The 25,638-nt window shown below is 37.1% G+C and overlaps 1 protein-coding gene across 1 annotated transcript in view; it reads right to left on the reverse strand.

Moving 5' to 3' along the window:
• The window catches only part of PMS1 (PMS1 homolog 1, mismatch repair system component), a 98,890-nt gene that overhangs the window by 23,072 nt on the left and 50,180 nt on the right, over nucleotides 1–25,638 (reverse strand). Inside the window, exon 8 of the mRNA XM_047084289.1 lies at nucleotides 8,327–8,443. Coding sequence (XP_046940245.1) covers nucleotides 8,327–8,443 — 117 coding nt within the window. The remainder of the gene's footprint in view (nucleotides 1–8,326; nucleotides 8,444–25,638) is intronic.

Here is a 25,638-nt window from a genome sequence, read left to right on the forward strand (position 1 = left end):
ACTCTTCAACTGTAGACCTCTCCCTCTTTACCCTCATCTCCAACCTCCTATAATCTGGCTACTACTACATCTCCAATGGACACTCAGTCAACTTTTTGACTCTCTGCAGATCTTGACACCATAATTCTTTAATTTGGGAAGCATCACGCTGCTTCAGCCTTCTCTTTTCATCTTTCTGCTTCCCCCCAACACTTCCTCTTAGTCTGGTTTGCTGATTTCTCTCCCTTTGCTTACCGCCTATAAATGATGATGGTCCTGAGTTCTATCATCAGAGCCTTTTTTCTTGGTCTCTACTCTCCAAGTAATATAATTCACATCTATATAGATACACCAGCGATACTAAGATAAAGATGTGCAGCCTGTATTTATTTCACCCCCAAATGCTTTCTATTTTTAACTAGCTGTCACAAAAATCTTCTCAATCTCACCACATTCAAAACTTGATAAAATACTTCACCCCATTGCTGTCCTGCTGCACAACTGGTTTCTCCTATATTCCCTTAGCATGATAATGAGCCCTGCCACCTATCCAATCTGTCAAACCTATCTCCTTTCCTCTACTCTGATTCTGTTCAAGTAACCCTGACTGGTGTCCTAACAGTAGTCTCCTCTTTCAGTAAGCCTCAAGAACACAAGGGAGTTCTATTTCTAAAGTAATAATTTAAGTACTTCTGCTCAGAACACTGGAATAAGTTCATGAAGGAACTCCCTTCTCCCCACCCCAACACAACTGCAAATATATAGCAGTGATAGATAAAATCAACTTATACAAAAATTTCAAAAGACTGAACCATTTAAAAGTAAGACAAATACAAAGATGTTATGGATGCAAACCATAACAGAAAGTGATGGCTGAAATCAAAAGCCCTATGTGCTCTAGGATCACAAACCAGCTGTCAGAAAAAAAAATTTTTGTAACTATGTGTAGTAATGGATGTAACTAGACTTACTGTGGTGATCATTTTGTAATACATACAAATTTTGTTGTACACTTGAAACTAATATAATGTTATATGTCAACTATATCTCAATTTAAAAAAGAAACCATTTATGCCAGTTAGAATTTAAATTCTGATGTGGAAACAGGGACAGAAAATACATACAAGGCAAGAGATCAAAATCAGTCTTTCCATATGAAATGGGCTGCTGAGACACCTCCCTTTCACCCCTTCAAAAATGCTTAAAAATACTGTGACCACGGTTTGTGGAGCTGCTTGCTAGGATTATAGGAAAGAGCATGGATAACTCCAAAATCAAAAATAAAGCTAAGCCAAGTCAGCTAGGAAAAGAGGTCTGTAAAATCTTGGCAGGATGAAAGACATGAACTACCTGGTTTTAAAATGGGGCCTGGAGGTTGGTGGTATCTGCCAAACCACAGGGAGGGAGAAGGTCGAGTGGGTAAAAACAAAATAACAAAAACAATAAACTTACATTCATGATGACTGTGCAAATTAAAATTTCAAAGCATATAAAACAGTAGAGAATGAAAGAACATTCTCCCACGGAAGTAGAAACAGTACAACAATATGAAAAGAACTTTGAAGTTAGTATGTGTACCATACTTTTAAGAGTGAAGAAAAAGCAGAGGTACCATCCAGGTATCAAAAGCGTCCAACTTTTGATCTCAGCTCAAGTCTTTTTTTTTTTTATTTTTAAAAATACTTATTCATTTTTGAAAGACAGAAAGAGATAGAGCGCAAGCAGCAGGAGTGTCAAAGAGAAAGGGAGACACAGAATCCGAAGCAGGGTCCAGGCTCTGAGCTGTCAGCACAGATCCCAATGTGGGGCTCGAACTCACAGACTCGAGATCATGACCTGAGCCGAAGTCAGATGCTCAACCGACTGAGCCACCCAGGAACCCCACAGTTATAATTAAGTTTAAAAGAGAAGAGGAGAATGAATAAATTCTAAATCCTGGAAATACACAGATTTGGGAATAAAAATCAGACAGCACTGAGGAATTCACCAAGAACTTGGCATGGAATAATGCAGAGATAAAAAATATCCAGAGAAGACAGATGCCAAAAAACAAACATGAAACAAAATAAAGCTTTAGGAGTTCCCTTAAGCCAACAAAGCCACACTGGGAAACTCCTAATAAATGCTACCACAGCAGCAGTATAGCTGGGATCACCACCCATAATTAAGAGACTGTACAACATGGAGTGGCTGTAGTTAAGAAACGGACCTTCAACATTGAAGGAAGAGATATATAAAGATTCTCTATACTCAAGGTTCCCAATGACCAATGTGTTTGCCATCCCAGTACAGTGAAGGGGCCTTGGTGGCAAGTGTCACAACTTGAAGGTATGTAATGGGATAGAAGTGAGGTGAGGGGGGACAACTATTAGCAGTTGACAAGCAACTTAAGATTGCTTTTGGGCAGGAATGAGAAGAGGTCAAAGAAACTCTGATATAGGACAACCCTCCTTACAAGTCCAGGAAGCATGGAGTAGTGATGGGTGGCTACTGGCAACATAAATATAGCACCTATTTAAATACGCAGTACACAAATAGAACAGGGATTTGGTTAGATGATCACTCACTAGAGACACACTTAAAACGTTATTATTCTGACAACTCATCGAACTGGAACGATTCAGCAACACATGCTTTGTAAATTACCCTATTCCTCCATGCAAGAATAATCACATGAAGGTGTAGCAAAAGTTTTGATATCCAAGATGGATTACCAGCAGTCCTCACACAATTCTATCTCAAAAGAAAATTAAGGGGCTCCTGGGTGGCTCAGTCAGTTAAGCGTCTGACTTTGGCTCAGGTCATGATCTCACGGTTCGTGGGTTCGAGCCCGGCGTCGACTCTGTGCTGACAGCTCAGAGCCTGGGGCTTACTTTGGATTCTGTGTCTCCTCCTCTCACTCTGCCCCTCCCCTGCTCATGCTCTGTCTCTCTCTATCTCTCAAGAATAAATAAACTTTAAAAAAAAAAAAGAGAGAATTAAAAAAAAGAGAAAATTAAAAAAAACAATGGGCAAGCACAGATATGGCAACACATCTCAATACAGATCACGGGAAAAAATTCTCAATTGCAAAACTAAGGGGATAGTTCCAATCACACATGAAATCATAACTGACCAAGGTCTAAATCTGTTTTTCATACTTGAATGTGCACCTGGGAACCTTGTTAAAATGCATATCCTGATTCAGTATTCTGGGACGAGGCCAGAGATCCTTCACTTCTAACAAGCATACAAGTAACGCCAATGCTGCTGGTCTTCAGACCAAACTATGGCAGCTAGAATCTCTAGAGCACAATACCAAAGACCTGGAGTCTGGATCTCCTGTCATAAGCTTCCTGGGTTACCAGTGTCAACAACAAAGTCCCACGAAGCCACGAGGAACACAGGGGAATTTACTAGCCCAAGACAGTACCTTTACTATCCCAAGTCAGCCACCATAACCAGACTAAGGCGGCACTAGGTTATATTGAAACCACTGAACAACTATTAAGGGAGCTCTGAAAAACAGGACACATGTCAGATCATGGCCATGCTCCAGGTACTATAGCTGGCCAGTAAGGATGGCCTGAATTGTTCTTCAGGCAGAGAACATTAACTGAGTATAAACTCCCACCTAAGGCTAATAAAATGATAATAATTAAGAACTCAATACTGCAAGAAAAAGAGAAGAACTAGTAGTAGAAAAGAGATTTCAACAAATTATGAAAAAAGAAAGAACAGAACAGAGAAACCAACTGCCCAGCACAACAGACAGCCTTCAGGTTTAAGGTCAACAGAGCAGCAAAAACAAACAGATTCTATTTTACAGACTCCTCTGTAAATAAACTGAATAAGAATAATTATAGACTCTTCTATAAAGAGACTGAATAAGGACAATTGATCTAATTTTGTGCTAGAAAGGAAAAAAAAAAAGAAAAAGAAGAAGAAAGGGAATGGAGGGGGCAGGGAAGGGAAAGATATGAAATGAATTTCCTGAGAACTAGAACAGTGAGTATGAGTGCAGTGTGCTAAGCCCCCACCCCATGATGGTATTTGTGACTCCCCCAGAGTCTGGGAACAGGAACAGGATCTTGATTAATTAATAGTCAAGTAAAGCCTAATAGTCAATAAGTCTAGCCACAAACACTGAGTTCCCAATTAGATTTCTTATTCACACAAAAAGATGGCTTGGAGGTAAAAGACCTGAAAAGCAAAGCAAAATTGACCTCCTAAGCAATAGATAGTTTAAGAAACAACTTTAAAATAGAAACAAAACTTAGCATCTCTAAAGATTCAAGATTTTGTATCCACAAAACAGTAAGAAGTTGTGAAAAAGCGGTAAATTTAAAAATGCTCTTGGAAATTAAACATAAAGGTTTCAAAATATTCAGAAGGGGCAAAAGAGGGTCAGACATCTCCAAAAACTTACAGAAAAAAGATGAAAACCTGAGAAAAATAGTAAGAGAAAAATAAGAGGAAGTCCTAAATCAATAATAAGGAGTTTAATTAAAAGAGAAAAATTATTGAGGTGCCTGGGTGGCTCAGTCGGTTCAGCATCTGACTTCGGGTCAGGTCACAATCTCACAGTTTGTGGTTTGAGCCCCGTGTCAGGCTCTGTGCTGAGAGCTCAGAGCCTGGAGCCTGCTTCGGATTCTGTGTCTCCCTCTCTCTCTCTGCCCCTCCCCCACTCATGCTCTGTCTCTCAAAAAAAAGAGAAAAATGATCAAAGTTATGACAGCTAGAAGTATATAACCCAGAGCTGAAAAAGATATATGACTATTCAGACTCAAGAAGTCTCAAACCAAGTGTTCAGCATAAAAAGCAAATGAGTAATAAAAGACACATCTATAGACATGCTTAAAAAACTGAACACAAAAATCCTAAAAAACGTTCAGAAAAAAAAAAATACAGATCAGCTAGAAAGAAAGAATTGGAATGCATACATCTTCCCATCAGCCACAGTGAATGGTCAAAGACATTAAATGCCTTTAAACTTATTTTCTCTGCTAGAACTGATACATGAATTTAGCAAAGTTACAGGATACAAAATCAATGTACAGAAATCAGTTGCATTCTTATACACTAATAATGAGGCAACAGAAAGACAAATAAAGAAATTGATCCCGGGGCGCCTGAGTGGCTCAGTCGGTTAAGCGTCCGACTTCAGCTCAGGTCACGATCTCGCGGTCCGTGAGTTCGAGCCCTGCGTCGGGCTCTGGGCTGATGGCTCAGAGCCTGGAGCCTGCTTCAGATTCTGTGTCTCCCTCTCTCTCTGCCCCTCCCCCGTTCATGCTCTGTCTCTCTCTGTCTCAAAAATAAATTAAAAAAAAATTAAAAAAAATTAAAAAAAAAAAAAAAGAAAGAAACTGATCCATTCACAATTGCACCAAGAAGCATAAAATACCTAGGAATAAATGTAACCAAAGATGTAAAAGATCTGTATGCTGAAAACTATAGAAAGCTTATGAAGGAAATTGAAGAAGATATAAAGAAATGGAAAGACATTCCGTGCTCATGGATTGGAAGAATAAATATTGTCAAAATGTCAATACCACCCAAAGCTATCTACACATTCAATGCAATCCCAATCAAAATTGCACCAGCATTCTTCTCGCAACTAGAACAAGCAATCCTAAAATTCATATGGAACCACAAAAGGCCCCGAATAGCCAAAGGAATTTTGAAGACCAAAGCAGGAGGCATCACAATCCCAGACTTTAGCCTCTACTACAAAGCTGTAATCATCAAGACAGCATGGTATTGGCACAAAAACAGACACATAGACCAACGGAATAGAATAGAAACCCCAGAACTAGACCCACAAACGTATGGCCAACTAATCTTTGACAAAGCAGGAAAGAATTGCAATGGAAAAAAGACAGTCTCTTTAACAAATGGTGCTGGGAGAACTGGACAGCAACATGCAGAAGACTGAAACTAGACCACTTTCTGACACCATTCACAAAAATAAACTCAAAATGGATGAAGGACCTGAATGTGAGACAGGAAACCATCAAAACCCTAGAGGAGAAAGCAGGAAAAGACCTCTCTGACCTCAGCCGTAGCAATCTCTTACTCGACACATCCCCAAAGGCAAGGGAATTAAAAGCAAAAGTGAATTACTGGGACCTTGTGAAAATAAAAAGCTTCTGCACAGCAAAGGAAACAACCAACAAAACTAAAAGGCAACCAATGGAATGGGAAAAGATATTCGCAAATGACCTATTGGACAAAGGGCTAGTATCCAAAATCTATAAAGAGCTCACCAAACTCCACACCCGAAAAACAAATAACCCAGTGAAGAAATGGGCAGAAAACATGAATAGACACTTCTCTAAAGAAGACATCCGGATGGCCAACAGGCACATGAAAAGATGCTCAACGTCACTCCTCATCAGGGAAATACAAATCAAAACCACACTCAGATATCACCTCACGCCAGTCAGAGTGGCCAAAATGAACATATCAGGGGACTATAGATGCTGGCGAGGATGTGGAGAAACGGGAACCCTCTTGCACTGTTGGTGGGAATGCAAATTGGTGCAGCCACTCTGGAAAACAGTGTGGAGGTTCCTCAAAAAATTAAAAATAGACCTACCCTATGACCCAGCAATAGCACTGCTAGGAATGTACCCAAGGGATACAGGAGTGCTGATGCATAGGGGCACTTGTACCCCAATGTTTATAACAGCACTCTCAACAATAGCCAAATTATGGAAAGAGCCTAAATTTCCATCAACTCATGAATGGATAAAGAAATTGTGGTTTATATACACAATGGAGTACTACGTGGCAATGAGAAAGAACGAAATATGGCCCTTTGTAGCAACATGGATGGAACTGGAGAGTGTTATGCTAAGTGAAATAAGCCATACAGAGAAAGACAGATACCATATGGTTTCACTCTTATGTGGATCCTGAGAAACTTAACAGAAACCCATGGGGGAGGGGAAGGAAAAAAAAAATAAAGAGGTTAGAGTGGAAGAGAGCCAAAGCATAAGAGACTCTTAAAAACTGAGAACAAACTGAGGGTTGATGGGGGGTGGGAGGGAGGGGAGGGTGGGTGATGGGTATTGAGGAGGGCACCTTTTGGGATGAACACTGGGTGTTATGGAAACCAATTTGACAATAAACTTCATATATTGAAAAAAAAAATAAAAAAAACCGTATTTTCAACCTAGAATTCTACCTCTACCAGACTATCAAGAGAAGTACAAAATAAAGTCATTCTTGTATATAAAAGTCTACCTCTCATATCCCCTTTCTGTGGAAGTTAACTAAAGATGTATATGAGAAAAATGATAACAAAGACTAAGAAAGAAAAAAGCATGGGATATAAGAAATAGTGGAAACAACTAGTACTCCTATGAAAAAAAATTCCATTCCAGGATAAGATCTGTGCAGAATGCCTGATATGCGATCAGTCCAAATAAGAAATTGGGTTCTAAATCTAATTATTTAAAAAAAAAAAAAATGGAACTCTAGCTATAGTTGGAGTAAGTAAAAGTGCTGGCTTTTATTGCTGACAAGACAAAGAAAAGTTTCTTCACTTAAAAAAGGGAAAAAACCCAGATCTTAGAAACTCCAGAAAAAGCAAGAAACTATATAAGAGTTCACAGATAAAGCAAAGAAAAACATGACATTTTGAGCAATAAATAGGACAAGAAAGGATATTCTATTTAATTGGGACAATAGAAATAGTCTCATTTGTATGGCATGGACACATAACGTGGATTCTTAAGAAATGTGATCCTAGAACAATACTAGGCTTTACAATGTAAATTATTTGTAGCCATAGTAATATACTCCATATAAGTTTTCAACTTTTAGAATCAATTTTCAAACAAAAGAAGGAAAAGTTAAAAATGGTTATAAAAGAAAACAAATTGCTTGACAACATAAAAGTAGAGTGGACACAATTGAGAGAGGGAAGAGCAAGTAAGAGTTGGAGTGTTCATAACCTCATCTAACATTATAGGAACTCAAAAAGCACTGTCTGAAGCTAGAGATCAAGAAAAGAAAGATGCAGAATCTATTTAGAATAGGAAAGGGAAAACAAAGGTAAGAGAACTCAACTCTTCTTTAATACTGAAATGTAAACAGATAAGATACTCAATTGAAAATCATTATAAAAAAAAATAATGTAACCACAATGCTTAAAATTAAAAACAAATACAAAGATAAAAACAGGAAGTAGGGATAGGGAGAGAGGGTTAAACATAAGCTGTAAATGTTATGTTCTTTTTTTACCTATACATATATTTAAGTAAAATGTTACAAGAACTTATTGCCACCTCAACTCCCCAGAAGAAAAATAATTGAGTTTCATTGTTAAACCAGAATTATTAAAGAACACTTTGTTGTATACCTGAGATTCTTCACAGTGGTACTGAAAGGATTCCATGTTGCCCATAACAGCAGTCCCCAGAACAGACATGAGAGCCATCTTATGATCAGATACTCTAGTTTTCTGCCAAATAACCGCCTAAGGACAAAAGACACAGATAACTTTGAATACAATTTAGATTTACTAAACTCAAGTACTACACCATTTATTTCTGTATTTAGCATTCATCCCCAGCTTGTATTTTCAATATCATTTAGAAGAGAAGCATGGGCTATACAGTCAGTCAGAACTCTGGTTCTGAATTTTAGCAACTGTATATGTTACAGCATAAAATCTATTTAACTTCCCCTAACCTCGGTGTTCTCTCTACAAGATGACTAACAATATTTATCTCCCAGAATTGTTGAAAGATGAAAATATACAATGTAGGCAAACACAAAGGCCAGTACCTAATCCTAAACTTTAGAATATATAATTCAAAGTACATTTAAATTGTTAAGCTAAATGATTTCTGTAAATAAACATATAAAAATTTGAGATAATGCATGCTCTTTAAAATTATCTTTGGGGCGCCTGGGTGGCTCAGTCGGTTAAGCGTCCAACTTCAGCTCAGGTCATGATCTCACAGTTTGTGGGTTTGAGCCCCACGTCGGGCTCTGTGCTGACAGCTCAGAGCTGGGTGGCTGTTTCAGATTCTGGGTCTCCCTCTCTCTCTGCCCCTCCCCTGTTCACGCTCTGTCTCTGTCTCAAGAATAAATGTTAAAAAAAATTTTTTTTTAATAAAAAAAAAATAAAATAAAATTATCTTTCTATGTTACTTCTATCCCGACTTTCTCCAGGGTTTTTATTAAGAAAGGATGCTGAATTTTGTCAAATGCTTTTTCTGCATCGATTGACAGGATCATATGGTTCTTATCTTTTCTTTTATTAATGTGATGTATCACATTGGTTGATTTGCAAATATTGAACTAGCCCTGCAGCCCAGGAATGAATCCCACTTGATCACGGTGAATAATTTTTTTATATGCTGTTGAATTCGATTTGCTAGCATCTTGTTGAGAATTTTTGCATCCATATTCATCAGGGATATTGGCCTATAGTTCTCTTTTTTTGCTGGGTCTCTGTCTGGTTTGGGAATCAAACTAATGCTGGCTTCATAAAATAAGCCTGGAAGTTTTCCTTCCCTTTCTAATGAAAAGCCCACAGCTAATATCATCCTCAATGGGGAAAAACTGAGAACTTCTCCCCTGAGATCAGGAACATGACAGGGATGTCCACTCTCACCGCTGTTGTTTAATGTAGTGTTGGAAATTCCAGCATCAGCAATCAGACAACAAAATGAAATCAAAGGCATCAAATTTGGCAAAGATGAAGTCAAGCTTTCACTTTTTGCAGATGACATGATATTATACATGGAAAACCTGACAGACTCCACCAAAAGTCTGCTAGAACTGATACATGAATTCAGCAAAGTTGCAGGATACAAAATTAACGTACAGAAATCAGTTGCATTCTTATACACTAATAATGAAGCAACAGAAAGACAAATAAAGAAACTGATCCCATTCACAATTGCACCAAGAAGCATAAACTACCCGGGAATAAACCTAACCAAAGAGGTAAAAGATCTGTATGCTGAAAACTATCGAAAGCTTATGAAGAAAACTGAAGAAGATACAAAGAAATGGAAAAACAGTCTGTGCTCATGGATTGGAAGAATAATATTGTTAAAATGTCAATACTACCCAAAGCAATCTACATGTTCAATGCAATCCCTATCAAAATTGCACCAGCATTCTTCTCGAGGCTGGAACAAGCAGTCCTAAATTTTTTTTTTTAACGTTTATTTATTTTTGAGACAGAGAGAGACAGAGCGAGACAGAGCATGAACGGGGAAGGGTCAGAGAGAGAGGGAGACACAGAATCGGAAGCAGGCTCCAGGCTCTGAGCCATCAGCCCAGAGCCTGACGCGGGGCTCGAACTCACGGACCGTGAGATCGTGACCTGAGCTGAAGTCGGACGCTTAACCGACTGAGCCACCCAGGCGCCCCAAGCAGTCCTAAAATTTGTATGGAACCACAAAAGACCCCGAATAGCCAAAGGAATATTGAAGAAGACCACCAAAGCGGGAGGCATCACAATCCCAGGCTTTAGCCTCTACCACAAAGCTGTAATCATCAAGACAGCATGGTACTGGCACAAAAATAGACACATAGACCAATGGAATAGAACAAAGACTCCAGAAATGAACCCACAAAAGTATGGACAACTAATCTTTGACAAAGCAGGAAAGAATATCCAATGGAAAAAAAGACAATCTCTTTAACAAATGGTGCTGGGAGAACTGGACAGCAACATGCAGAAGGATGAAACTAGATCACTTTCTTACACCATTCACAAAATAAACTCAAAATGGATAAAGGACCTGAATGTGAGACAGGAAACCATCAAAACCCTAGAGGAAACCATCAAAAACCATCAAAAGCAGGAAAAACCCTCTCTGACCTCAGCCGCGGCAATTTCTTACTTGACACATCTCCAAAGGCAAGGGACTTAATACCAAAAATGAACTATTGAGACCTCATGAAAATAAAAAGCTTCTGCACAGCAAAAGAAACAACCAACAAAACTAAAAGGCAACCAATGGAATGGGAAAAGATATTTGCAAATGACATATTGGACAAAGGGCTAGTATCGAAAATCTATAAGGAACTCACCAAACTCCACACCCCAAAACCAAATAACCCAGTGAAGAAATGGGCAGAAAACATGAATAGACACTTCTCTAAAGAAGACATCCAGATGGCCAACAGGCACAAGAACAGATGCTCAATGTCACTCCTCATCAGGGAAATACAAATCAAAACCACATTGAGATACCACCTCATGTCAGTTAAAGTGGCTAAAATGAACAAATCAGGAGACTACAGATGTTGGCGAGGATGTGGAGAAATGGGAACCTTCTTGCACTGTTGGTGGGAATGCAAATTGGTGCAGCCACTCTGGAAAACAGTGTGGAGGTTCCTCAAAAAATTAAAAATAGATCTACTCTATGACCCAGCAATAATACTGCTAGAAATTTACCCAAGGCATACAGGAGTGCTGATGCATAGGGGCACTTGTACCCCAATGTTTATAGCAGCACTTTCAACAATAGGCAAATTATGGGAAGAGCCTAAATGTCAACTGATGAATGGATAAAGAAGTTGTGGTTTATATATACAATGGAATACTATTTGGCAATGAGAAAGAATGAAATATGGCCTTTTGTAGCAACGTGGATGGAACTGGAGAGTATTATGCTAAGTGAAATAAGTCATACAGAGAAAGATAGATACCATGTTTTCACTCTTATGTGGATCCTGAGAAACTTAACAGAAGACCATGGGGGAGGGGAAGGGGAAAAAAAAAGTTAGCGAGGGATGGAGGCAAACCATAAGAGACTCTTAAAAACTGAGAATAAACTGAGGTTTGATGGGAGGGAGGGGAAAGTGGGTGATGGGCACTGAGGAAGGCACATGTTGGAATGAGCACTGGGTGTTGTATGGAAACCAATCTGACAATAAATTTCATATTAAAAAAATGAAATAAAATAAAATTATCTTTGTAATTACCTTTTATATACAGAACACTTACACAAAGCTAAGTGAACCTCACAGACATAAAAGCTGAATAACGAGCCCAGATTTTTTCCACTGCAAATATGTAGTAGGGTAGTTTAAAAGAATCATGGTCCCGAGAGACTGACCAAAGTTTGACTGTGAAGTGCACCATCAGGTATGATATATTGCAATTTCTTCAGTTAACAAGATCCAATTATAGTCAAATCTCTGGAGACCATCAATACAGTCATAAGTTGTTCACTCAACAAATATTTACATGGCACTTCCTAAATCCTCAGAAAAATGTGTAAAGGGGCTAGGAGAAAACATTAACATTCAAGGGACCTGCAGAGGAAAAACAGACTGAAAAGGAGTAGCCACAAAGGCAGGAAGAGCTACCAAACAGTATGGTACACAGAACAAGAAAAATTTTTAAGAAGTAGTCATATTTGACCAATGTCAAGAGTCCAATGTCAAGAGTATGCAAAGATGTGGCCACAGGATTTAGCAATCAGTTCTAGGAAAGGAGAGTAAATAAAGCCAAATGTCAATGGCTGGATAGTGATTAAAGTGAGGACATTAAAAAAAAAGAGATGAACCTAGATAGTATTTCAGAAAGTTTGGCTGTAGGGTTTCTGGGTGGCTCAGCTGGTTAAGTGTCCACCTCTTGATTTCAGCTCAGGTTATGATCTTACAGCTCCAGAGACTGAGTCCCATGTCAGGCTCTGCACTGACAGCGTGGAGCCTGTTGGGATTCTCTGTCTCTGTCTCTCTCTCTCTGCCCCCCCCCCACTTGTGCATACACTCTCTCTCATTCTCTATCAAAATAAATAAACACTTAGACAGTTTGGCTATAAACTGAAAGCAGAGGAATAATCGAGGCAAGTGTGGATCAAGGGTGGGTCTTAATATGACACACTTGAATCAGAAGCAATGAAGAAGAATGGGTACACACACAGGTAGGTTTATAGATTCAATGACTGGAGGTTGATATGTTCCTCTTTGTTCTATTTTTTTTTTCCCTGTAATGTAGAAAAGTTACTGGTTGTGAGTGAAAACATACCAATTTAAATATCTGATTGCAGAGAAGGCTTGAGAGAGAGAGAGAGACAGACAGACAGACAGACAGAGAAAGAGAGGTTTTGACTTGACCAAAAGAGAGACCTTCTGACTGGCCAAACAAGCTCCTTAACATGACCAGGAATTTACACAGGTAGTTTTAAGTACCAACAATATTATATATACTAAAATGAAAGGTGAAGTAAATAGATTCATGTTGTCCTCTAACTGGCAGGTTAGGGGACAGTAATGAAGGAAAGTGCTCTTCTGGACATAACAATTAGCACTGACTCTGCATGTTGATGTTTATCATCTGTAAAGCACTGTTTTTAGAATCTTAAAGACAAACCTGCTTGGGAAAACACAGGTAGTACTTAATAAGACAAACTACCTGATATTTAACAGGAAAAACTTATTCCTAGGGTTTTATTAATACTAATTCAACAGGAGTTATGATTTAGGAAAAACTTACTTGGCACTACTATCATAGAAAGTACTGTTAATTTTCACAACTATTTCATGTAGGTATTATTATCTCATTACGTAAATGAGGAAACTGAAGCTGATACTGACTGATTTACCCAAAGAAACTTAGATAGCAGGTCATGGAACTATGATTTATACCCAACTTTTATGGCTACAAACTCACTGTTTTTACTTTGCTAACATCCCTCCCCTCTCTAGTTAAAAACAGTAATAAGCTAGAGCCAATGCCAGACCCTAATTGGGAATTCTTAAAGAGAAATGCATTTTCATGTATAATTACCCTCCATGGCTATGTGATAACTATCTACTGTCTAATTAACTTGAGGGTATTAATGTATTCTCAAACCAAAATTATTTTTAATCTATTCACTTAAAGGTAAATAATTGGGGTCCCCCCCAAAAAAGAACATACCAGAATAATGAAATCCAAAAAGATAGGGAACTACTATCCTATAATCCAAATATCACAGTATTTTTCAGACTACAGCTGTCAGTACCAACCTTAATCTTATAACAGAGCCTTATACCTAAGGATTTCTAAATTTCCAATAATTTTCATTCATTAATATACATATAAATATAGATGTGCAGTAATTAGGCCCAACGTGCACAGCAAAATGACAGAATGAGGAAGACAATTTAGGTATTGTTCCATCCTAAATTTCAACATCTCACTATTATGTATTGCTTTGGAAGTGATCTGAATTAGAAAAAAATATACAAACTACATGAAATCTAAGTATTAAAAAATAGTAAACAATTAAAAACTGAGGTATAGGTTTAATGTGTATATTTCTAAACAAAAAATTATGTCTTGATAACTACATTTATACTTAAAGGACAATACACTGCACTATTTATTTTATTTTATTTTTTTTTTCAACGTTTATTTATTTTTGGGACAGAGAGAGACAGAGCATGAACGGGGGAGGGGCAGAGAGAGAGGGAGACACAGAATCGGAAACAGGCTCCAGGCTCTGAGCCATCAGCCCAGAGCCCGACGCGGGGCTCGAACTCACGGACCGCGAGATCGTGACCTGGCTGAAGTCGGACGCTTAACCGACTGCGCCACCCAGGCGCCCCCACACTGCACTATTTAAAACTGTCACTGCTCCAGGAAACATGGGATGAAGAATCACAAGAACATTTCTAATCTTTAATTTCATTACATATAATATATACTTATCCCAATTAATTAGAGAAACTGATTTTGAATTTTTTCAGCAAATATTTACTGAGCATTAACTTCATACCAGATTCCATGCTAAAAGCTGGGAATACAAAGATGAAAGGACAAGGAACTGGCTCTCAACAAGCTAAAAATATAAAAGGAAAACAAAATATTAAAATAATTATAATGCATAATATCTCCCAAAAAACAAAAATCCAGGGCTGGATGGTTTTCCAGGGGAATTCTACCAAACATTTAAAGAAGAGTTAACAACTATTCTTTTGAAGCTGTTCCAGAAAATAGAAATGGAAGGAAAACTTCAAACTCATTCTATGAGGCCAGCATTACCTTGATTCCAAAACCAGACAAGGACCCCACTAAAAAGGAGAACTACAGACCAATTTCCCTGATGAACATGGATGCAAAAATTCTTAACAAGATACTAGCTAACCAGATCCAACAGTACATTAAAAAAATTATTCACCACAATCAAGTGGGACTTATACCTGGGATGCAAGGTTGGTTTAATGTCCGCAAATCAATGTGATATATTGTGTTAATAAAATAAAGAGTAAGAACCACATGATCCTCTCAATAGATGCAGAGAAAGCATTCAACAAAATACAGCATCCTTTCTTGATAAAAACCCTCAAGAAAGTAGGGACAGAAGGATCATACCTCAAGATCACAGAAGCCATATATGAGAGACCCACTGCTAATATCATCCTCAATGGGGAAAAACTGACAGCTTCCCCCTTAGGTCAGGAACATGACAGGGATGTCCACTCATACCACTGTTATTCAACACAGTATTGGAAGTCTTAGCCTCAGCAATCAGACAACACAAAGGAATAAAAGATACCCAAACTGGCAAGGAGGAAGTCAAACTTGCACTCTTCGCAGATGACATGATATTCTATACAGAAAACCCAAAAGATTCTACCAAAAAACCCAGCTAGAATTGATTCATGAATTCAGCAAAGTTGTAGGATATAAAATCAATGCACAGAAATCAGTTGCATTTCTATACACCAATAATGAAGCAACAGAAAGAGAATTCAAAGAATTGATCCCATTTACAATTGCACCAAAACTCATAAAATACCTACAAATAAACCTAACCAAAGAGGTGAAAAATCTATACACTGAAAACTATAGAAAGCTTATAAAAGAAACTTAAGAAGACACACACACACACACAAAGGAAAAATATTCCATGCTCATGGATTGGAAGAACAAATATTGTTAAAATGTCAATACCACCCAAAGCGATCTACATATTTAATGCCATCCCTATGAAAACAACACCAGCATTCTTCACAGAGCTAGAACAAACAATCCTAAAATTTGTATGGGACCAGAAAAGACACTGAATAGCCAAAGCAATCCTGAAAAAGAAAACCAAAGCTGGAGGCATCACAATTCTGGATTTCAAGGTGTATTACAAAGCTATAATCATCAAGACACTATATAGTGGCACAGAAACAGACACTCAGATCGATGGAACAGAATAGAGAACCCAGAAATGGACCCACAAACATATGGCCAACTAATCTTTGACAAAGCCAGAAAGAATACCCAATGGAATAAAGACAGTCTCTTCAGCAAATGGTGTTGGGAAAACTGGACAGCCAAATGCAGAATGAACCTGGACCATTTTCTTACACCACACACAAAAATAAACTCAAAATGGATGAAAGACCTAAAAATAAAACAGGAAGTCATCAAAATCCTCGAGGAGAAAGCAGGCAAAAACCTCTTTGACTTCGGCCACAGCAACTTCTTACTCAACACATCTCTGGAGGAAAGGGAAACAAAAGCAAAAATGAACTATTGGGACCTCATCAAAATAAAAAGCTTCTGCACAGTGAAAGAAACAATCAGCAAAACTAAAAGGCAACCAACGGAATGCGAGAAGATATTTGCAAATGACATATCAGATAAAAGGTTAGTATACAAAATCTATAAAGAACTTACCAAACTCAACACCTGAAAAACAAAGAATTCAGTGAAGAAATGGGCAAAAGACATGAACAGACACTGTTCAAAATAAGACATCCATATGGCTAACAGACACATGAAAAAAAATGCTCAACATCACTCATCATCTGGGAAATACAAATCAAAACCACAATGAGATACCACCTCACATCTGTCAGAATGGCTAACGTTAACAACTCTGGCAACAACAGATGTTGGTGAGGATGCAGAGAAAGAAGATCTCTTTTGCACTGCTGGTGGGAATGCAAAGTGATGCAGCCATTCTGGAAAACAGTATGGAGGTTCCTCAAAAAATTAGAACTAGAACTACCCAACGACCCAGCAATTACACTACTAGGTATTTATCCAAAGGATAAAGGTGTGCTGTTTCGAAGGGACACATGCACCCCAATGTTTGTAGCAGTGCTCTCAACAATAGCCAAAGTATGGAATGAGCCCAAATGTCCATCAACAGATGACTGGATAAAGAAGATGTGGTATATGTGTATAAAATGGAGTAGGGGCGCCTGGGTGGCTCAGTCAGTTAAGCGGCCGATTTCGGCTCAGGTCACGATCTCGCGGTCCCTTGAGTTCGAGCCCCGCGTTGGGCTCTGTGCTGACCGCTCAGAGCCTGGAGCCTGTTTCGGATTCTGTGTCTCCCTCTCTCTCTGATCCTCCCCCGTTCATGCTCTGTCTCTCTCTGTCTCAAAAATAAATAAACGTTAAAAAAAAAAATAAATAAAAAAAAATGGAGTATCACTCGGCAATCAAAAAGAATGAAATCTTGCCATTTGCAACTATGTGGATGGAACTAGAGGGTATTATGCTAAGCGAAATTAGTCAAAGACAAGTATCATATGACTTCACTCATATGTGGAATTTAAATACAAAACAGATGAACACAGGAGAAGGGAAGCAAAAATGATATAAAAACAGGGAGGGGGACAAAACATAAGAGACTCTTAAATACAGAGAACTGAGGGTTGCTGGAGGGGTTGTGGGCAAGAGGCATAGAAGAAGACACTTGTTGGGATGAGCAATGGGTGTTATACATAGGGAGTGAATCACTGCATTCCACTCCTGAAATCATTATTGCACCATACGCTAACTAACTTTGATGTAAATTAAATAAAAATAAATAAAAATTATAATGCATTATAAAAACCGCTATTACAAAACACAGAGGAGGCAGTGTAGAAGAAACCTAGGTCTACTTCACAGAGCCAAATGCATGTGCAGTGAGACCTGAAAGGAGCTGGCCATCCACAAATCATGGGAAGGGCAATGCTGACAGATAGAAGGGCACATGCAACACATGGAAGCATAGAGAATATGCCTTTGCTGGGGATGGAAGCTGGACAGAAAGGAGCAAGATCCTGAATGAACTATCATACCATGGAAGCAAGTTTATAGTTTATCTTACATGCAATGCAGAGTCACTGGAGAAACACATCTAGTTGGGAAAATGCCTGATCACACATAGATATCAGAAAAAGATCTTTGGATTTTAAGGACATTATGTTAAGTGAGAGAAGTCAGACAAAGAAAGATAAATACTGTATGATATCATTCATATATGGAATGTAAAGACAAACTTGTAGAAATCACAGAATAAAACGGTAGTTACTAGGGGATGGGGATATAGGACAGATGTTGTTTAAAGGTACAAACTTGCAACAAGTAGTAAATAAGTCCTAGAGATCTAATGCATAATATAGCAAATACTGACAACAGTATTGCATAATAATCATTAAACTTGTTATGAGAGCAGAACCTAATTATCCCAACCACTAAAGAAAATTATGTAATATGACAGAAATACTTATTATTGCTACAATGGTAACTATATTACAATATATAAATGTATCATTTAACATGCTGTACATCTTTCTTTTTAATTAAAAAAAAATTTTTTTTACATTTTATTTTTGAGAGAGAGACAGACAGAGCACAAGTGGGGGAGGGGCAGAGAGAGAGAGAGAGAGGGAGACACAGAATCCAAAGCAGGCTCCAGGCTCTGAGCTGTCAGCACTGAGCCCGATGCGGGGCTTGAACCCACAGACCGTGAGATCATGACCTGAGCCGAAGTCAGATGCTCAACCAACTGAGCCACCTAGGTGCCCCATAACATGCTGTATATATCTTAAATTTATGTAATAGGTAAACTGTATTTAAATCAAAATGATCTTTTATAACAATGATTTATTGAGAACTGAAACTAAAGTAATATGGATTTTTAAAAATGTGATTGTGTTAATCCAACTCACAGTGTCTCAACTTATACTGAGGACATGCAAAATTGATGAAGTCCACATTCATAAAATATTCCCATTAAGCCCTGAGGACTGTGTGTGATTCCTGGCACACTAGCTGTAAAGCTAACAATTTTTCTTCCACTTACCAAAAAACAAAGTGGAATACAAGTTAGTGAAAATGACATTTACAGGATTATTCCTCTAGTTTTTTTTTTAAGGTAAAACATTTACAATCTCTGGTATTTTACTAATATTAATACTGTGGTTGAGACTGGTCTAGGTAATAGAACCACACATATTGCTAAGAGGGGAAGAGAACACGGATAAACTAAAGGACATGAAATAGACTTAATGTGACTTGGTGACTGACTGCATGTGGAGAGGAAGAAAAGAAGAATCAGGAATGTAACGGTGTCCCTGGTATCAAGAACACTGTCATATACCCAATAGGGCACAACAAACAATTTGTTGAAGGAATGAACATTTGTAGAATACATTTTTCTAGAGAAAAGTAACCTGAGTGGAATTGAAAACGACTTCTTTATTTTTAAAAATTAAGACTGTGGGTTGTCATCTCACTACATGGGTTAGAAATTATAGTCTTTGGGGCACCTGGATGGTTCACTAGGTTAAGCATCTGACTCATGATCTCAGCTCAGGTCTTGAACTCAGCGTAGTGGGTTCAAGCCCCAAGTTAAGCTCCATGCTGGGTGTGGGGGCTTAAAAAAAAAAAAGGAAAGAAATTATAGTCATTGTCTACTAATTTACTTTAGGAAATCCAAAGGAACCTCTATTTTTCTTTCATTTTTTAAATATTACACTTTTATTGAGATACAATTCATAAACCATACAAATTCTCCCATTTTAAGTGTATAAGACAATGGTTTTCAGTATATTTACAAGGTTATGCAACTATCACAACTAATTTTAGAACAATTTTATCATTCCAAAGAGAAACCCTGTACCCATTAACACCCTTCATTCTCTGCCACCTTTACCCAAGGTGATCACTAATTTACCTTCTGTCTCTATAAATTTGCCTACTTGGGGTTTTTCATATAAATGGAATCATACAATACATAGTTTTTTGTGAGTGGTTTCTTTCACTTAATGTAACATTTTCAAGGCTTATCCAGGTTGTACCAGTGCCCCCTTGTTGTTGTTGTTGTTTTGAAGGAGCTTTCACGATGTTTGGCTTTAGATGTCTGTGAGATTTTTCCCTAGATCACATGAGATGTGTCAACAGGGAATGGGGGGAGTATTAGGGGGAGAGGGAGAGAGAATTTTAAGCAGGTTCCATACCCACTGCAGAGCAGAGCCCAGCATGGGGCTCAATCTCACAAACCATGAAACGATGACCTGAGTTGAAATCAAGAGTCAGACACTTAATCAACTGAGCCATCCAGGTGGCACTCTCCTTCCTTTTTTAATGATTAAGTAATATTCCATTGTATGGCTATATTTTTGAACTATCCTTTCACTGGATGATATATGTTTGGATTTTTTCTACCTTTTGGCTATTATGAATGATGTGGGTATGAACATTCATGTGCAAGTTTTTGTGTGAAATACGTTTCCATTTCTCTTGGGTATGTTCCTAGAAGTGAAATTGCTGGGTAATATGGTAACTATTTTTTGAGGAAATGCCAGACTGCAATCTTTACATTTCCTGTATGTTTGCACGTAAAAAGACAAAGAACTGCTGGATTCTTTCTTTTTTTTTTTTAATGTTCTTTATTCATTTTTGAGAGAGAGAGAGAGCAGAGGAGGGGCAGAGAGAGAGAGGGAGAGAGAGAATCCAAGCAGGCTGTCTGTGCAGAGCCTGTTGCAGGGCTCCAACTCACAAACTGGGAGATCATGACCTGAGCCGACATTAAGAGTGGGCCGCTTAAACAACTGAGCCACCCCAGTGCCCCTGCTGGCTTCTGAATTATAGCTGTTATTTTAAGCCAGCTATTAGCTGGTGTTTTAAGGAACAATATTCAAAATAACAGAAAGTAGGTAAAGTTCTGAATAATGTACGGGAATGAAGTGCCCCTGCTTCAAACTTTCCATATCACAAGTTACTCTAAACAAGGAACAGTTGAGCAATAACAATTTATTCACAAAAAGTTTCTCTCTTTAAAGCTACATCTCTGATATATACATGTAAAGATGTTTTAAAAAGTAGTCAAGAAAATATTTCAAGAAAATTAATGTTTTAAGATTTCTAAATTTCCTGCACTGAATACACATAAAACTTGTAATACTTCTAATGTAAATATATTATTTTAGTTTGTATTAGAGTGCTGCCTCAGGTGATGCCTAAAGATATAAATCTTAGCTGCTGATTAATCCAAACATGTTATTTCACTGCCTGACCTGATAAATAGCTAGTGCACAGGATTGCAAAAAGATCACTTGAAGAAATGGGTTCTAAAAAAGCTATCAAACATAAGAATCATTAAATGTAGAATTTCTTTTCTTAAAGTGAACATGGCTAGTAGTTCTGGAACAACATTTCACAGTAGGCGATTATTGCATCAGATCAATGGGGCTAATTTAGGAGCATTTTCTAAATGAGTTACAGTTGGGATAGCAATAAATGATAAAGAGGTCTGCCAACAAATTAAATCTTCACTTCAACTTAGGCAAAGTAAAATTCATTTTCAAAAAAAAGAACCCATTGTGAAAACAATGGATGAAAAATTTTTTAAATGTGGTAATTAAAAATTAAGGATCTTTGTTTTTAAAGAAACTCAATTTTTAAATACTGTATTTTCTACAGCAAATAGTTTTTAGTTTAGTTTGTTTTCTCCACCATTTCATCAATCCTGTATTCTTTTCTAAAAGAGATTTTCTTTTCACTTCTTGAAGTTTTGCATATATTTTGCCCTAAGGCTGAAAGCTTAACATGTGCTAAAAATACACACACATACCCCCATATGTTTTCTATCTAGGTCACACAAAGTTGGAGCATCTGGATGTGCCAAGTAAGAATCTGACTCTAGTCAGTACGATGACAGTGCAAAAACACCTCAATAAAAAATATATTATTACATGCACATTAAGTAATTGATTGACATTAGCCAAATATATCTTGTCACTCTTCCTATTTCATTGACATATACTATTTGAAGGAAGTGATTAGATGAGATACTCAGTATTAAAGTAGTAAGCCTCAACTGTGAAGTCAATTTGCAATAGCAGGAAAAAGGAGGCTGCACACAGGTGATGTACAATTAACTAAAAAATGCACTGCTACTAACACTGCCTGACCAAAGGTGACTCATTCTAGAATATGAAATAAAAAGTATACATATTGGCCTAGACTGCAATCAAACCTTTGAAACAGATAATATGCACAGATATACTAATAAGTTCCCACCTGAATTTCTTTAAAAAAGCTTTAACTACTTCCAATATAATTATCACTACTGCTAAAAGAATATCACATTGTATTAACATCATAAACATTCATATGACTTGATTCTTGCTACGTACCCACAGACTAAAAAAAGGAAGAGTAAAATTTATTCAACACAAGTCTGAATTTAGTATCTCTTATCCTTACTTTTACTCAGCTTCAATGTCTCTTATTTTATATTCATTTTTTGAAATAGAGTATACATAATAATTTTTCCTGAAGATTACAAAGAAATTAGTACCAGTAACTTCACCTATGGGAGGCGAGGCTTATAGGAGCTAATTAAGAGTAATTTTTTCACTGTACCTTTTCTTATTTTTTTTTCGTTTTTGAACCCTGTAAAGATAGGATTTTTCAAAAAGTTAAATAAAAATTTAAAAACATGAAATTAATCTTTACATAACTTTCAAAGGAAGATTGTAGACACTCTTTGTGGTCTTTAAAACAAGAAAGATTATTTCCAAGATTTGATTAATCTTATTAGAAATGTTTTTCTAATAATCTTTCAGATTAGCCTTTCTGAAAGCGCTTTCATCTTGGAACCCTGAACCATCACTTCCATCCATATTTAACTTTACAGAAAAGGTTATGTGCAAATCAAGCTGCTTTTGCTTTGTAACTATTTGATTTCAGCTTTTCCTCTTTATTCTCACTGAATAGAATACCTTTTCTATTACAATTTATTTTTCATGAGATATTTCTTCTCCAAACCTGCTGATACTTCTAAGTGAAGTTATCCCAACCATCTCGTCTGCAATGCAACTCCATCCTCCACATGGTTCTCTAGTTCTCTTCGCAGATAAAGACCAATAATGAATAGAAAATCCAGACAGAAGATCAATAAGGAAATGGAAGACCTGAACATGACAGACCAAACAGACCTAACAGACCTATACAGAACAATCCACTCAACAGCAGAATACATCATCTTCTCAAGGTCACATGGATATTTCTCCAGGACAGATCAAGTGTTAAGACAAAACAAGTCTTAACAAATTTAGGCAGATTGAAACATATCAAGGAATTTTTTCTGACCACAATGGAATGAAACTAGAAATCAACAGGAAGAAAAGTAGAAAAGTCACAGTATGTGGAAATTAAATAACACACTCCTAAACAACCACTGAGTCAAAGACACAAGAATATCAGAAAATACTTTAAGGTAAATGAAAGACAATGTACCAAAACTTATGGGATGCAGTAAAAGCAGTACAGTTTATCCAGAGCAATAACACATTAAAAAAGAAAGATGTCAAATAAACAACCTAACTAGCCCAACCAACCAACTTTTCTAGCACCTGAAGGAGCTAGAAAAACAATAAAATAAGAGCAAAGTTAGCAGAAGGAAGGAAATAAAGATTAGAACAGAGCAGAAATAAATTAAAGAGAAAACAGAAAAACAGCAGAAAAAAAACCTAAGAGTTGTTTTTTTTGATACAGTATATTAACAAAATAAAGGATAAAAATTGCATGATTGTCTCAACAGGTGCAAAAAAACCATTTGATAGAACTCAACACCATTTCATGATTAAAACTCAATAAACTAGGAATAGGAGGAAAGTACCTCAACATAATAAAAGCCATCTATGAAAATCCCATAGCAGTCATTACACTCCATGGTAAAAAACTAAAAGTTTTTTTTTTTTTTGAGATCAGGAACAAGACAAGGATGCCTGTTTCTGCCACTTCTATTCATCATACAACTTAAAGTCCTGGCTAAAGCAATTAGGCAAGAAAAAGAAATAAAAGGCATCCAAACCAGAAAGGAAGAAGTAAAATTGTCCATGTTTGCAGATGACATGATCCTATACATAGAAAACCCTGAAGACTCCATCAAAAACCTGTTAGGGGGTACGTAAGTGGCTCAGTTGGGTTAGCATCTGACTCTTAATTTCAGCCCAGGTCATGATCTCATGGTTCATGGGTTTGAGACCCATGTTGGGCTCTGCACTGACAGCACAGAGCCTACTTGGAATTCTCTCTCCCTTTCTCTTTGCTTCTCCTCTGCTCTTTCTCTCTCTCAAAATAACAAAAATATCATATTAAAAAAAAACTTAGAACTAATAAATTCAGTAAAGTTGTGAGATACAAAATCAACATACAAAACCAGCTACGTTCCTATCCACTAACAATGAGCTATCTGAAAAAGAATTAGAAAAACAATCCCATTTACAAGAGCACCAAAAAGGAAAAAAATACTTAGGAATAAATTTAAAAGGTGAAAGACTTGTAGGCTGAGAACTACAAAACACTGACAAAAGAAATTAAAGATGACAAATGGGAAGGCATCCTGTGTTCATGGATCAGAAGATTTAGTATTATTAAAATGTCCATATTACCCAAAGCACTCTACAAATTCAATGCAATTCCTACCAAAAATCCTAATGACATTCTTATAGAAATAGAAAAACACAATTCTAAAACTCATGGAACCACAAAAGACCATAAACAGCCAAATCAATCCAGAGGTAAAGAACAAAACTGGAGACATCACACTACCTACTTTCAAAATATATTACTACAGTAAACACAACAGTATGGTACTGGCATAAAGACAATCATAAAGGCAGACAGAAAAGAGTAGAAAGCCCAGAAATAAATCCATGCATATATGGTCAACTGATATCTGATGAGGGTGTCAAGAACACACAATGCAGAAAGGAGAGTCTCTTCAACCAACAGGGCTGGAAAAATGATATCCATATACAAAAGAACGAAGTTGGACCCTTATCTTACATTATACATAGAAATCAATTTAAAATGAATTAAAGACTTAAATATAAGACCAAAAATTGTAAAACTCCTAAAAGAGAAGACAGGAGAAAATCTTCATGATGCTGATCTTGGCAATGATTTCTTTGATATTACACCAAAAGCACAAGCAACAAAGAAAAACAGACAAGAGGGACTAATCAAACTAAAATGCTTCTGCACAGCTAAGGAAGCTATCAACAGAATGAAAAGGCAACCCATGGAATGGTAGAAAACATGTACAAACTATATATCTAATGATTAATCTCCGAAGTATGTAAGGCACTCCTACAACTCCCTAACAAAAACACTAATACCAACGAAAAAATGGGTGAAGACCTTGAACAGACATTTCTCCAAAGAAGAAAATATAAAAGGCCATCAGATATGCGAAAAAATGCTCAATCTCACTAATCATCAGGTAAATGCAAATTAAAACCACAATGAGGTATCACCTCACACCTGTCAGGATGGCTGTTATCAAAAACTGAAAAGATAAATATTGAGGAAGATGTGGAAAAACTGGAACCCTTGTATACTATTCATGAGGATGCAAATACTATGGAAATAGTATGGAGGTACCTCAAAATATTAAAAACAGAACTACTATATGATCTAGGAAT

The sequence above is a fragment of the Lynx rufus genome, unplaced genomic scaffold, assembly GCF_022079265.1.
Source record: "Lynx rufus isolate CCGP_SWC_20201006 ecotype Redwood Valley unplaced genomic scaffold, mLynRuf1.p SCAF_2, whole genome shotgun sequence".
Taxonomy (NCBI): Eukaryota; Metazoa; Chordata; class Mammalia; order Carnivora; family Felidae; genus Lynx; species Lynx rufus.